General features: G+C 34.4%; 1 protein-coding gene across 2 annotated transcripts; it reads right to left on the reverse strand.

Annotated features, from left to right (window-relative positions):
• Positions 1-2,295: 2,295 nt before the first annotated feature.
• LOC113055854 (uncharacterized) lies at positions 2,296-12,562 on the reverse strand. 2 transcript variants are annotated; one of them, XM_026222223.1, is made up of 5 exons: positions 12,335-12,562; positions 4,674-4,757; positions 3,741-4,028; positions 3,102-3,395; positions 2,296-2,913 (listed from the first exon to the last, which is right to left on the reverse strand). In XM_026222223.1, exons 2-5 carry the CDS (start codon positions 4,747-4,749, stop codon positions 2,696-2,698), a joined length of 876 nt encoding a protein of 291 aa, XP_026078008.1. In that variant the 5' UTR covers positions 4,750-4,757; positions 12,335-12,562; the 3' UTR covers positions 2,296-2,695. The 2 variants fall into 2 exon arrangements, with proteins under 2 accessions (XP_026078008.1, XP_026078007.1); XM_026222222.1 differs by lacking the exon at positions 12,335-12,562 and adding an exon at positions 8,581-8,807.
• Positions 12,563-13,311: the final 749 nt, after the last annotated feature.

Genomic DNA, 13,311 nt, shown 5'->3' on the forward strand with positions numbered 1-13,311 from the left:
AACCTAGTTCTGCAATTTGGAGAGATTCTCTCTGCACCACACAACATGATTTCTGAAAGTCCTGCTAATTCATTTTTCCATGAAACAACAGGATACAGCTATACAGCATCTCCAGAGTTCATACTGAATCAGAACAAACAGCATGAAAACGCCATAAAGGCTCATTTATATGATTAATTTAATTCAGGTATATCATCATGGGTTCTCCTGCCACCAGACCACACTACATCTGTCAGTACTCTGTCTTACAAGCGCTGAACTTTGTTTTATTGCTGTTGCGTGAATGGATGATGATGAAACTTTCCTGGAAATAGGAAACAGCTCAGCAGCAGTTCAGAGGAAGGAAAAGTAATGAAGCTAGATCTTTTTTTTTTTTTTACCAGGAATTATCCCATTGAGATATACATATCAGGGAGTTTCACATACAGATTAGACACACATTAAACAAAAAATAATAAAATTTTAAGAAATATCATATTAAGAATTTACATAAAACATTCACAAGTTTCTTCCAGGTAGAACTCTATGATTTCTAAAAAATATTTATTGTGTAGATGGAATTCTTTCTAACATCAAAACTCTGCATTTCATTCCACAGCCTAGGACCACAGGAGAAAAACTGAGCGTAATGTTATTTGAAAGAGTTTCTAGTGCTATAATAACAGGTATAATATGATGATAAATGATTACAAATATAAGTTGGCAGTTTACCTTATAATGCCTTGGCAGTAAATAATAACATATGAATTTTTCTCCTTTGGTACAAGGATGACCAACAAACTATTTTGTACAAAGTGCAGTGATGGGAACATTAAGATTTGTCACAAACTGTACTGCAGTGTGTTATATACTATCCAACTCCCTTAGTAAAGACAAGTTTGCATGCATATAAACCACATCACCATAGTCCAACACTAAGGAAACTACCACTACAAGTAAAGCGTATATATTTCGTTTTGTAAGTATTTAAAACCAATTTAAGTTCTAACAATGAAAATTGCAGAGACCGAAAGGAATCTTGTAACAGCTCTATGAATTGATTAATAGACTGTGCAACTGTAAATAATTGTGTCATCAGCATATAAATTGATTATTGACCTATATGTCATTTATATAAAATGAAAATAAAACAGGAGCTAAAATAGATCCTTCTGGGACTTCTTTATTTATTTATAATTCTGTAGAAATGCAATTTTCAGCTGAGTCACACTGCATTCTTTCTGTCAGATAATCACTGAACCAGTTAAGACTCATTTACTAAAACCCAAGCAACTGAGACTCAATAAGATCAAATGCTTTAGCTGGATCAACACACAGAGCAGCACAGTACTGCTTATTATCTAGGCATCTAATAATATCATTTATTGTCAACATAGCAGCTGTAATAGTACTATGACCTGAGCGGAAACCTGATTGAAATAAATATATTATTTTCCATTAAAAACTGTTTTACTTGGTCATTAACAAGAGATTCAAATACGTTGTGAACTTGTGCTACTAAAACAGGAGTAAAAGTAAAAAGCTGATGACAACACTAGAAATCAACACTACCTTTTGTTTTATGCTCTGCTAAATTAATTTCTTACATCAGAAGTTAAACCAGCAGCAACAAATAACTATTAAAGTCATTAACAATATTTTATTTTCACTTTTTAATTCTTTCCTTAACCTTTAAATATTCAGCCAAACTAGTAGAAGATTTTAGTCCAGAGACTGATTTGGTCAATTTCCTAAATTTAGTTTAGATTTTAATGTACCAGGGTTAAATAATAATCACATTTAGAGTTCTTAACTTATTTTGTACAATTATTTCTTAATGTCCTTAACGTACCCAGTCCAAATGGTTATTTGTTTTCTTTGCTGTGATCCATAAAGCATCTCGCTCTTTAATACCAGAAGTGATTAACTCGTTAAACCAGGGATCATCTCTGTCTCTTATCACAGTAAAACTGATAAAACGTTCTTTATTGCATAAAGCGCTATAGAAATAAAGATGACTTGACTTGATTCAAACAAACACCTGATCATCATCTCTTTGACTCAAATGGCACAGCAGTGATCGAAAGATTACATTAATGATGAATTCACCACATGGCAAAACTATTTATTTATTATAAAATTATTTTTATTTATCATTTGTTTAAATATACTTTATTTGTGATCATATTAATTTTTTGCACACTTAAGGATCAGCTATATTAATACATACACACAGATCATCTCTTTGTACTCTTCACCCATTTACTAGTTTATCTGCTAGAACTTACCCATAAAAAGAAGATACAGATATTCATCTTTAGAGAGTATCACAAGTCTTTATTCATTTCAATGTCCTTTCAAAAAAAATATATAAGATACTGTACAAAACCACACCGTTCACACTAATATACAATATATAAAAATTACATTCATGAAAGACATGCCTTGAAAGTCAGAAAACACAGTTTGAGTTTTGCTGTGTTTCTTCTTCAAGTTCACAAAGGTTTGAGTTTATTAAAGTCATATTCACTGATCAAACTGATCAATAATATGCTGTTATTTCACAGAAATCAATATAAAACAGAAACAAGAGTTTTAAAGCCTACATCCAGAGTTATATATCCAGTAGTTTGAGATATAAAATTGTGTAGAGTTTAGTGGAGTGAAGCTTGTGTGTTTCGTGAGCATCACATGAAAAGTCAAACAACACTCAGTGCTATAATATCACATCTTCTGGACGATTGTTGTCCTCATCATGTCTGACTCTCAGAAACATCCAGTTCTGGCGTCTACAAAGATTGGTGAAGTTTGGTTTTGTTTGGCGAATGAACGGCATCATGATGATGAAGATGATGATGATGATGAAACCAAACACAACCACAGTGATGACAGTTCCCTTGAATCTTGGTGCTGGGTTTACTGCGTCCACACGTCCTGAGGAAACAGAAGAAATAATCAATAGTTATATTAAATATATAATAGCTTTCCAAGGGTTTAACTATTATTTTCAGGTTTAATTGTCTTTGTTAACCAGTTTTAAACCACTGTTAGTAGATTGAACATAAATGTACATTTGCAAAGATTTACTAAATTATAAGCAAAAATATTACAGTATGCAGTACCTGTGTTAAGAGTGAAGATTTCTGCTTTTCCTGTTCCACACTGTGTTTGCACAAAGAATCTGAATTGTTCTTTCATCTCTGTAGTTGGAGTGTAGAGGCATGTGAAACTGTTTCTCTGTTCACAGGAGTTCACAGAAACATCTTGACGACAGATTGAAGAGTCATTAAAGATCTCAGGGTATTGAAACTTATAATTTGTAACGCAGCAGTTAGTGTTCTTCAGAGAGACGCTGCAGGTGAGATTCACTTCTTTCCCCACAGATACAGACACATCATCACAGCTTACACTGATTCCTGAAAAATAACAATGAATCTCACATAATAGAGGAAATGAAAAACAAAAAATTCCTGGATGATTGTTGTCCTCATCATGTCTGACTCTCAGAAACATCTATTTCTGGCCTCTACAGAGATTGGTGAAGTTTTGTTTTGTAAATGATTCTCGAGGAAACTGAAGAAATAATCAATAGTTGTATTAGAATATATTAATTTCTTACCAACAGTTTTACTCAGTTTATTATTTTCAGGTTTAATGGTCTTTGTTAACAGGTTTTATAATACTGTTAGTAGCTTGAACATAAATGTAAATTTTCAAAGATTTACTAAATTATAAGCAAAAAATGTTACAGTATGCAGTACCTGTGTCAAGAGTGAATTCTGTTCTTTTCGTTCCACACGTTGTTGAAGCAAAGAATCTGAATTGTTCTTTCATCGCTGTAGTTGGAGTGTAGCGGCATGTGAAACTGTCTCTCTGTTCACAGGAGTTCACAGAAACATCTTGACAGACTGAAGAGTCATTAAAGATCTTTGGGTATAGAAACTTATACTTTGTAATGCAGCAGTCAGTGATCTTCAGAGAGACGCTGCAGCTGAGATTCACTTCTTTCCCCACAGATCCAGTCACATCATCACAGCTTACACTGATATCTGAAAAATAACAATGAATCTCACACAATAGAGGAAATAAAAAACAAACAAAATAATTTTTTTTTTTCTGAATCTGCCCATGACAATCATACAATAAATATACAGTCTCTCATTAGAGAGCCTATTAATAATAAAACCACTGAATTATATATTTTGTATGTTACATTTAGAATTGTATCTAGCCATGGGAAAGTCAGATTATTTATTATAAATCATAACTGCAGTATAAATACAAAATGTATTTTCTAAAAGCAGAATAATACAGCGATCTCTGCATGCAGCCTCGTCCTGACAGTTTATTTTAATCATGTGCAGCAGATATAATCAGAGCAACACAAGATCCTGTAGTCAGGACTGAAAATGTGATTTTGCACTAATCTGTATGAACACATGGTTTTACTTAAGAGAGCACATGAATGGGCAGAATTTGTATTTATTTATTTATTTACTGCTCTCTGAACATATTGGATTTCACTTCCTATTGTGTAAACTGTTCAAACAGTAAATCTGTATTTTGATACTTAGAGTCATACTGGGTATTTTAAGAGTCACGTTTTGTTTATCTATGAATCAGATTAGACCATGTCTTCATTTAGTCCCTCCTATAAATTCTCAAACTTTCTATGGAGAAGTTTATTCTCTTACGTTCATCATCATCTTGACAGACAGCAGTTAAGGTCCAAACCAGAATGAACAGTTGCACAGCATTTAGAGCATTCATGGTTGATTCTGCAATAAAAAAAGAAAAAAAGAAAAAGAAAAAAACTGTAACACTTTGACAGTCATACATTTCCACTCACTGCCAAAGGTGCAGAATTTAAGTCGTGTTTTTCATGTGTGCTTATTATCAGCATTGTTTTAATCAATGCTTGTGACAAATATGGTTGCTGTTTCAAATTAATATGATTATTGTAGCTGGACGTTTGTGTGTGTTTGAGTGCTGCGCGTGCAGTTCAGAGAGAGTTCTTCTCGCAATACACTTTTCAAAGCAATTGTGAAGAAGCATCGGCTCTGAATGATGGGGGGGGGGGTGTTTTTTTGGAAATGCTTCTCCTTCCATGCGAGTCTTATTCCTCTAAGAACTTCAAAACAGACCGATTGGGGTAAATTCACCGTGAGACACATGCAATTGACACTTTCCACACGCTCATCCACTTTCTCTCGCACAGTAAAATCGCAAAGCAAAGAGGACACGGAGACCGACAGACAAGACAGAGCAGGATACTTATGATATTAAAGGTAATCTCAACTCTCATTTTCTGTCAATCTTATTACAAAATTCAAGCAATAAATTTTGGCGCTTGTAAATGTGACGTGACAGATCCCTATAGTGGCACGTGAACCGATCATCTCTAGCTAATAGTAAATAAACACGAATGAACAATGTTGAAAGATACATTACTAACCGGAACGTATATTCCTAATCATATCGATCAATCAGTTTTTTTTTTCAATGCGCAAAGAGGTCAATAAAACTGCTGGTGAACAATTGTGTCACATAACATTTACCTCGGGAAAGTCATTTAATTACCATATATGTACCACGTTAGTTGGCTAGAAAAAAGAGCTATAGAGAATATTTAGCTAATTATCTTTAGGCCTATTATATTACATTTTTATTATATTTTACTTATATCATTAAATACAGTTGTTGTTATAATAATAAAATGCAATATATTTCATATGAGTTATATGTAACCTAAAAATTACTACCAGCTGATAGGGCTGATTAGGTGAGTTTTTTTTTTTTTTTTGTCTAGAGAAAAATGAATGCCTATATCTTGTGTAGCCTACCTAATATTTTTCTAAATTAGTCAATATTGAATCAAATCACAAGCACTGAACTGAAATAATAAAAATTGTGAAGCACAAAGAACGTGGCTAACCAGAAATTGTTACCATATAAACAATATAACAATTACCGTATTTTCTGGACTATAAGTCACACTTTTTTCATAGTTTGGCTGGTTCTGCGACTAACAGTCAGGTGCGAATTATTTATCAAAATTAATTTGACATGAACCAAGAGAAATGAACCAAGAGAAAACATTACCGTCTCCAGCCGCGAGAGGGCGCTGTAATGTTTTCTCTTGGTTCTTAGTTTTTAAAAAATGCGATTTATAATCTAGTGCGACTTACTTATGTTTTTTTCCTCATCATGACGTATTTTTGGACTGATGCGACTTATACTTAGGTGCGACTTATAGTCCGAAAAATACGGTAAACATGTTGTTACTAAACCTAATACAATTCTGCTAGTTACTAAATGTTTAGATTTTTTTTTTTACACCAATATATCTGAAGTTGGATGTACATACATCTAATGAATGAAATTGGAGAGTTTGTTTAGTCATTGACAAAGCTTAAAAATAAGGTGTTTTGATATGGCGTTGTTTCCCTGTCAAATGTTGAAAGCGTATTATTGTAGCGCAAAATCTCGCTGCTCGCACTTGGAATATAATGTGCCCGAGCGCAAATCTCTCTCCTCGAGCCCGGAATATAATGTGCAGATCGTGAATCTCCCGTGCGGGCTCTCAGATACATGTTGCTCTTGTAAGAATTTTCTCTGGGCTCGCTCAGAGAGTATGCCTGCACTTAAAACGTGTACAGTGCAATCGCGAATCTCTCCTCTTCACTTAAAGTAAGCGTGTATGTGCTTAGACTGTGTCCCCTGCATTCGCGCATGGCCAAGTACTCTTCTCTCTGATTTCTTTCTCTTTGCTCTTGGCATAAACGCTGTCAAAATGGCAACAACCAATCAGAAATAGGCTTCAACGACTGACCAATGAAAACGCGACATCGTACATGGAAGATAAAAGCATTCTTTTTCTTCATTAACTTAAGTGATGAAAAATAATGACACAGTTCTTAATGAAACCATTAAAGTTTGGAAATGTTTTCAGGAATCTATTATTTTTTGTGTGTGTAAAAGGATTTCCCAAGAATAATAAACGTGTTGACTGCCAAGCCGTGCGTTTCATCTTTCATAAACATACCAAGTATAATTTTTTCCTTTGTTAATACAGGCAAATCTTCAAATTTAGTCATTAATAGTCATTAATGCATATCTTCCCAAAAGGTATAAGCAAATGTACTGTTGTTTCAATCTGATCATCACAAAATGAGCAACAGTTAACATCAAAACCGAATCGACATCTTAAAAATGCTCTCGATGTATACACTCCATTTGAACCGCACATGTATCATAAGTTCACTGAAGTTCAATCAAGACAAGCCGAGATGGATCCACCGAATCGACGATCTCAGGTAACCAGTTTTATTTGTTTTGATTTTAAATATGTCAACTGCATCGTCTTGATTGAACTTCAATGAACTTATTCCATGTGTTCAATGTACGATGTCGCGTATTCATTGGTCAGTCATTGAAGCCTATATCTGATTGGTCGTTGCCGTTTTGACAGCGTTTATGCCAAGAGCAAAGAGAAAGAAATCTAAATGAAGAGTATGGTACTTGAGTACTACTTGGCCATGCGCGAACGCACATACACGCTTACTTTAAGCAAAGAGGAGAGATTCGCGATTGCACTGTACACGTTTTAAGTGCAGGCATAGCCTACTCTCTGAGCGAGCCCAGAGAAAATTCTTACAAGAGCAACCTGTATCTGAGAGCGCGCGCCCAGTTCCCGCATGCGTGCTGAGAGATTCGCGCTCGGGCACATTATATTCCGCGCGCGTGCTGAGAGATTCGCGCTCGGGCACATTATATTCCGCACGCGTGCTGAGAGATTCGCGCTCGGGCACATTATAGTCTGCGCGCGAGCAGAGAGATACGCGCTCGCGCATTAAGCTAATGTACTTTCGCGCTACAATAATGCCCTCTCAACATTTGACAGGGAATAACGCCATATTTTGACTGTTTTTATTTCAGGCGGTATAACCAAGTAGTGAGGGCGAAAAGATCAGGAGAGCAGCGTCATTGTCACAGAATATTGAACATATGTTCAAAGAGGTCACTCGACTTCAAAAACATAAATACGCTATAGGTCATAATAACCTAAAGGTTAGTCTGATTCTTTTATGCTTCCAATAAACACCTACATCTTCTAATGCATCTTTACATAATTTAGCCTATTTGATCTAATACCAAGACTTAATATAATAATGACACATTTCAAATATATCCTATATATACTTCAAGTCAGAGCTTTACTTCTTCAGTATATCACCGTTAAATCATTTGAAAGGTTTCACCCAACATAATAAATCATGCTTTAATTCGGAGGAGCTGAAGGAACACGTGAGAGCAAAATACAATCGCGAAACCACAAAATGTAAAGCAGTAGAGCTCACACTAATGAAACACGTGCGTTCATTAAATATATATCCGCTGAATCTAAAGAGATACGACAGAAATTAAACACCATGATTTTTTTATTTTCTGTTGCATTATCTTCACTGGCAGAACGCAAAAAACGAATAATTCCGATGAAAACACTGCAGCCCTAATCAGACAAAGTCATTAAAATATAATTATGTATTCATTGTTTTGTTTTGTTTTTTAATATAAAATGTGTAATGAATGTAGACTTACTTGGAGATTTGCCCATAGCTGGTTATGGATTACTGAAGGAGATTATTTCCCATCCAGAGGGAGTTATTTCTCGACCGAGCTCTGTGTGAGTTCACAGTCTCAGACTCTCTGACTTTCTCTGCCTGCTCAGACTAATAAATAGCCTCCTGAACCTCTAGTTTCACTTTCGACATGACACAAACGGGAAAACTCCGAATCACAAGCGATTTGACTCGTTGCCCTGTTCTTTTTCTGACTTCGCGAAGTATTAAATGTCAGCACCTGTTAGCAGCAGCACACTACTCCTCACTCAAAACACTGTAGGCTAAAGGACATCATTACTATGAGACATTATCATTATAAATGTTACAGTAGTAATTTAGCAGACAAATTCACATCCTTTTATAATAGGTTTAGAGGGAGTTAGGGCAGACAACAAAACAACCATTACAAAAATTAAAGATGGTTCATTTTGGTAAGGGGAAAAAATATTACTATGGCAACAACATGTTCAGTATTATGACTTTATTATAAAGATATTGTAATGATGTAATCGTTAGAAATTTGACAAATTTAGAAAATATCAGGAGAAATGAAGAGAATGAAACAAGGGTGATTCTGTTTCACAAAGATACAACTTAACAGTGCTTGTGAAAACTCTATAAAAACTCTAGTACTCTATGAAGTAAAAATAAACAAAACCCAGAAAGCTACAGAAATTAGTTAAGACAAGAGCAGTGAGTGCTTCTCTATTTTTAGGTTGTTTGATTAACATTATTAACATAAGAAATGCATGGAGATATTTCAAATAAAAATTCATGTTAATCAGTTTATAAAGCAGTGAGAGAAACCACGTCATGATGTTCATTAAAATGAGTAACAAGCCGAAAGGGTCAGCTAAACTACTACTTCAAGCTTTTGATTCAGCAATGCACAAATGTTCGCTGTGAAACACTACTGCATTTACTTAGAAGCAAATTACATTGGATTCCTAAAAGGGTCAAGAGACAAACTAAAGCAAACCTTTACCATAATTATGGTGGCATCCTGTGTTTTTCTTTTTCTGCAGTTGATTTCATTCAAGCCTGTGGCAGAAAGTCAGATGTAATTGTGGTGTTTCTTTTTTCTTCAGTGATGTTGATTGTAAACAGCAGGTGTTCATAACTAATTCACAATAATCATTTAATTAGACTCTTAATTATCTAGCTTGATAGCTTGAACTCTTTGGGAACTTGGGATTGGACTTTTTCTTGTGACTTGAAAGTAATGACTTGGTTCCTCCCCTTGTGAAATCAGATCTCAGATTATGGGTGGAAGGAACATATGGCAGGACTTTTACTTTAGGACCCCTGGATTTCCCCCTCTGTAACTGGGTCAAAACAACCCCATAGAGCTGGGTTTGTCCCTCTTTAACCCACTGCTATAGTAGGTTGTATTTAACTCAGCAATTTTAAGCGTGCAGGGGTCATAAGATGGATTTTATTTAAAGATGGTAAAGATGAGTCATTATCCAAGACTCTTTAAACATGTTATTTATAATGCAGCATTTAGTGTGCGGCTCAGAGATGAATGTGTGAAGCTTCCGGTGTCATCCGTGCAAAGTTATTTTGAATGCATAATATGTTTTGTTGCTTTATATTTATTAAAAAACGTATGTTTTTTTTTTCCATATAATTATAATGTTATGTTGTAATTATAAACACACTGGTTTATAGCATAATAAGGTTTAACCGTTTTCTGTACTTTGTTATCGGACGACTCACACATTCACAGAAATATGTTTACTTCACCTGCATTTTTTATGTAATTCATAATTGAATTTGACCAGACAAGAAACATTCTGCCACTTTACATCTTCAATATATTAGACTTGTGAAAAAAAAGGTTGATGTGTGCATGTTTTAAAATAAAAATGTTATCTGCAAATTATTCAAATTCAAGACATGGTTATGGCCTTGTATACCTATTAACCTTCTGAATGTTTTAGTGGCATAATACAATAACTTTTAATAACTTTATTAATAACTAGACTTAACTGGCTGTATTTACAAATATTTAGTCATACACATGACCCTCTTCCAAAAATGTTAAAGACGGCTTCATATCTTCCATTTACCTTATTTTTTTTTTCTTTGAAAGGCACAAAGCCGTTTATGACAACATGCATTGTTAAAAACAGTATATAAAGAAAACTAAATTCACTGGATAAACACTTCACAATATCCACCCACGAGAGAACCTGCCATTACAAAATCTCTCCTTCAAAGGTAATAAGGTTTTGAATGGATTGCTTCAATTGTAAATGCAGTTGTTAAATCATTTGTCAAAATATGAATGCAGTTTGCAAAAATTTTCCATCATGTTGTTGAGCAATATGCTTTACGGTCGTGACTTTCCCTCTACATATATGCCTTCTGAAATCACTGCTTTGTTATCTGCCAGCAAAAGTACATCTGTGTCTTGCCAATATTTTTCCATTGCATCACCAAAGTAGGCTCCAACCCCCTGCGTCACGTGACAAAGAAGCAGTCCAAGAATAAAAGCTCGGCTGAACAAAAAATGATCGGGGTCAGTGTGGGTTGTTATTGTCTGAGGCAAATATGAGGCAAACAGGCAAATATCTGTCCCTGTAACTTGCTTAAACTCCCCAAAAGAAGTTAAAAGAAAAACAAAATGGGTGCAGTTTGCTGTAAATATGTATTTTAAGTGTAATATCATTGAGAGTCTTGTACATCACTGTCTGTAAATATAAATATCAGCATCAGCCATGAAATACATGTCAAAATCAGACAGATGAAATGAAATTAAGGTGTTATTCTTTATTTTTTTGGCCTAATTTGTCCGCATTATTGATCTATATTTAATATGTACATATGCTTTAACCGATAACATTATACAGTATTTCTAAATCACTTCTACTAATATTTTAACAAAAACATATCTACTTAAAGGTAAGAAATGCGTATATATATATTAATATATATATATATTTAAGTTGCTTTAGAGTGCTCTCACTGTAGTTACCATGCATTTAAGTTGTTTTGTTATTTAGTAGACATTTTAATTACATCTGTCTGTGTCTCATCTATCTTCACTGGGCTCAAACTCTCTGTGTCATGTGACAAAGAACCAGTTCAAGTCAGTTCTCAGTTGGCTAATAAAGTATGAAGGCTTCTCAAATGTAAACTGTGTGTGTTGCTTCAAGATAGAAACCACATTTGTGTTGTGTTTTACTTACTTTCTTTTATGTAGCAAATTAGCTAGAAAAGGGAATATTTATGATTTATCACAACTGGTTATAATCAATTATGAATATTTAGATCTGATCCTAGAATTAACTGTAGCAGAATCAATATTACAATTATTTAATCTGTTCATCCAAGGACAGTGTAATCATTTATCAATTCTAGGAAAGATTATTTTCCTGGCCAAGAAAGAATAACTTTCCTACTTCATACAGTAGTCACATTAACTCAGCATGTAGCAAGATATCAAACATTCAGTGACTTCGAATTGTGAGCAGCACATATAGACAAATCGATTGTTAATATAATGGATTTACTAAATTAACATATAACTAAACCAAGCAAAACACATTTATGTATATACATACAGAATGAAGGAAACTATAGAAAAGAGAGGGAAGAGCAAAATAATGGCAGTATTTCACATCAGTTAACCACAGCCTAATGAGAATCATCAAAGAATCTAAAAATCACCTTAAAAGGGGCTCAGACTTAAACATGCATCTTAATAGTTGTAAACAGTTACTTACATTGACTTCATTGCTGAACAAGAGTCCTGGTACAGTAGATAATAGAGGTTCTTGATGAGTTCTTTCTGAAGATAGGAAAGTCCACAGCAGTTCGACAAAGTTATTTTGAAGATAAAAACTAATACAAATAAAGAATTGTACCTAGGCTACTATAATAGGTAAGCATACAAACAACACATGCATATAACAGATACATGTGTGTGTGTGTTGTGTATCGTGAAAATGTGAGTTTGCTGGTCAGCCAGGCCCTTGGGGCCTGACATCAAAGTCTATCTAGTTATCTTGGAATGTCTTCAGCATTTATCATAAAATGGGGGTAAACATTGGCCATTTAACACCATATATAGTCATGACAAAAAATATTGGCACCCTTGGTAAAATCTGATCACAGAAGGATGTAAAAATATATCTGCATTGTTAATCCTTCACAAATAAAATTCACAAAAATGTATCCTTTCATTGGATAATACAAATTTTAAAATGGGGGGAAATGTCATTATTAAATAAAGGTTTTTCTCAAATACTCATTGGATATAATTATTGGCACCCCTATAAATTCTTATGGGTAAAATATCTCTGAAGTATATTTCCAGTCATATTCACAATTTTGAGCACTGCAGCTTGATTATAAACATGTAATTTCCAGCCATGACTTACTGTTTCACAAAAATATAAAGAGGTGGGAAAACAAAGCCCAAATTTCCTTAATCTGTCATGATCCTGGCTTTCCCTTTTCTTTATCTCTCTCTTCTGGCCTCACTCTGTCACACACACACACACACACACTCATGTTCGCACGCACACCCCTGATTACTTCATCTGTCATTACGTACACACATCGCTCTTGTCCCCACTCTTTACTTGTTATCCTCATCATCAGTTCTACACCTGTTATCGCTTTCCCTAAATACTTCTTCTAGCCCTGTTTTTCCCCTGTCTCTTTGCCAGATTATTTCAGAAAATATGCTTACGAATTC

This window comes from Carassius auratus, chromosome 37 (genome assembly GCF_003368295.1).
Source record: "Carassius auratus strain Wakin chromosome 37, ASM336829v1, whole genome shotgun sequence".
Classification (NCBI taxonomy): Eukaryota; Metazoa; Chordata; class Actinopteri; order Cypriniformes; family Cyprinidae; genus Carassius; species Carassius auratus.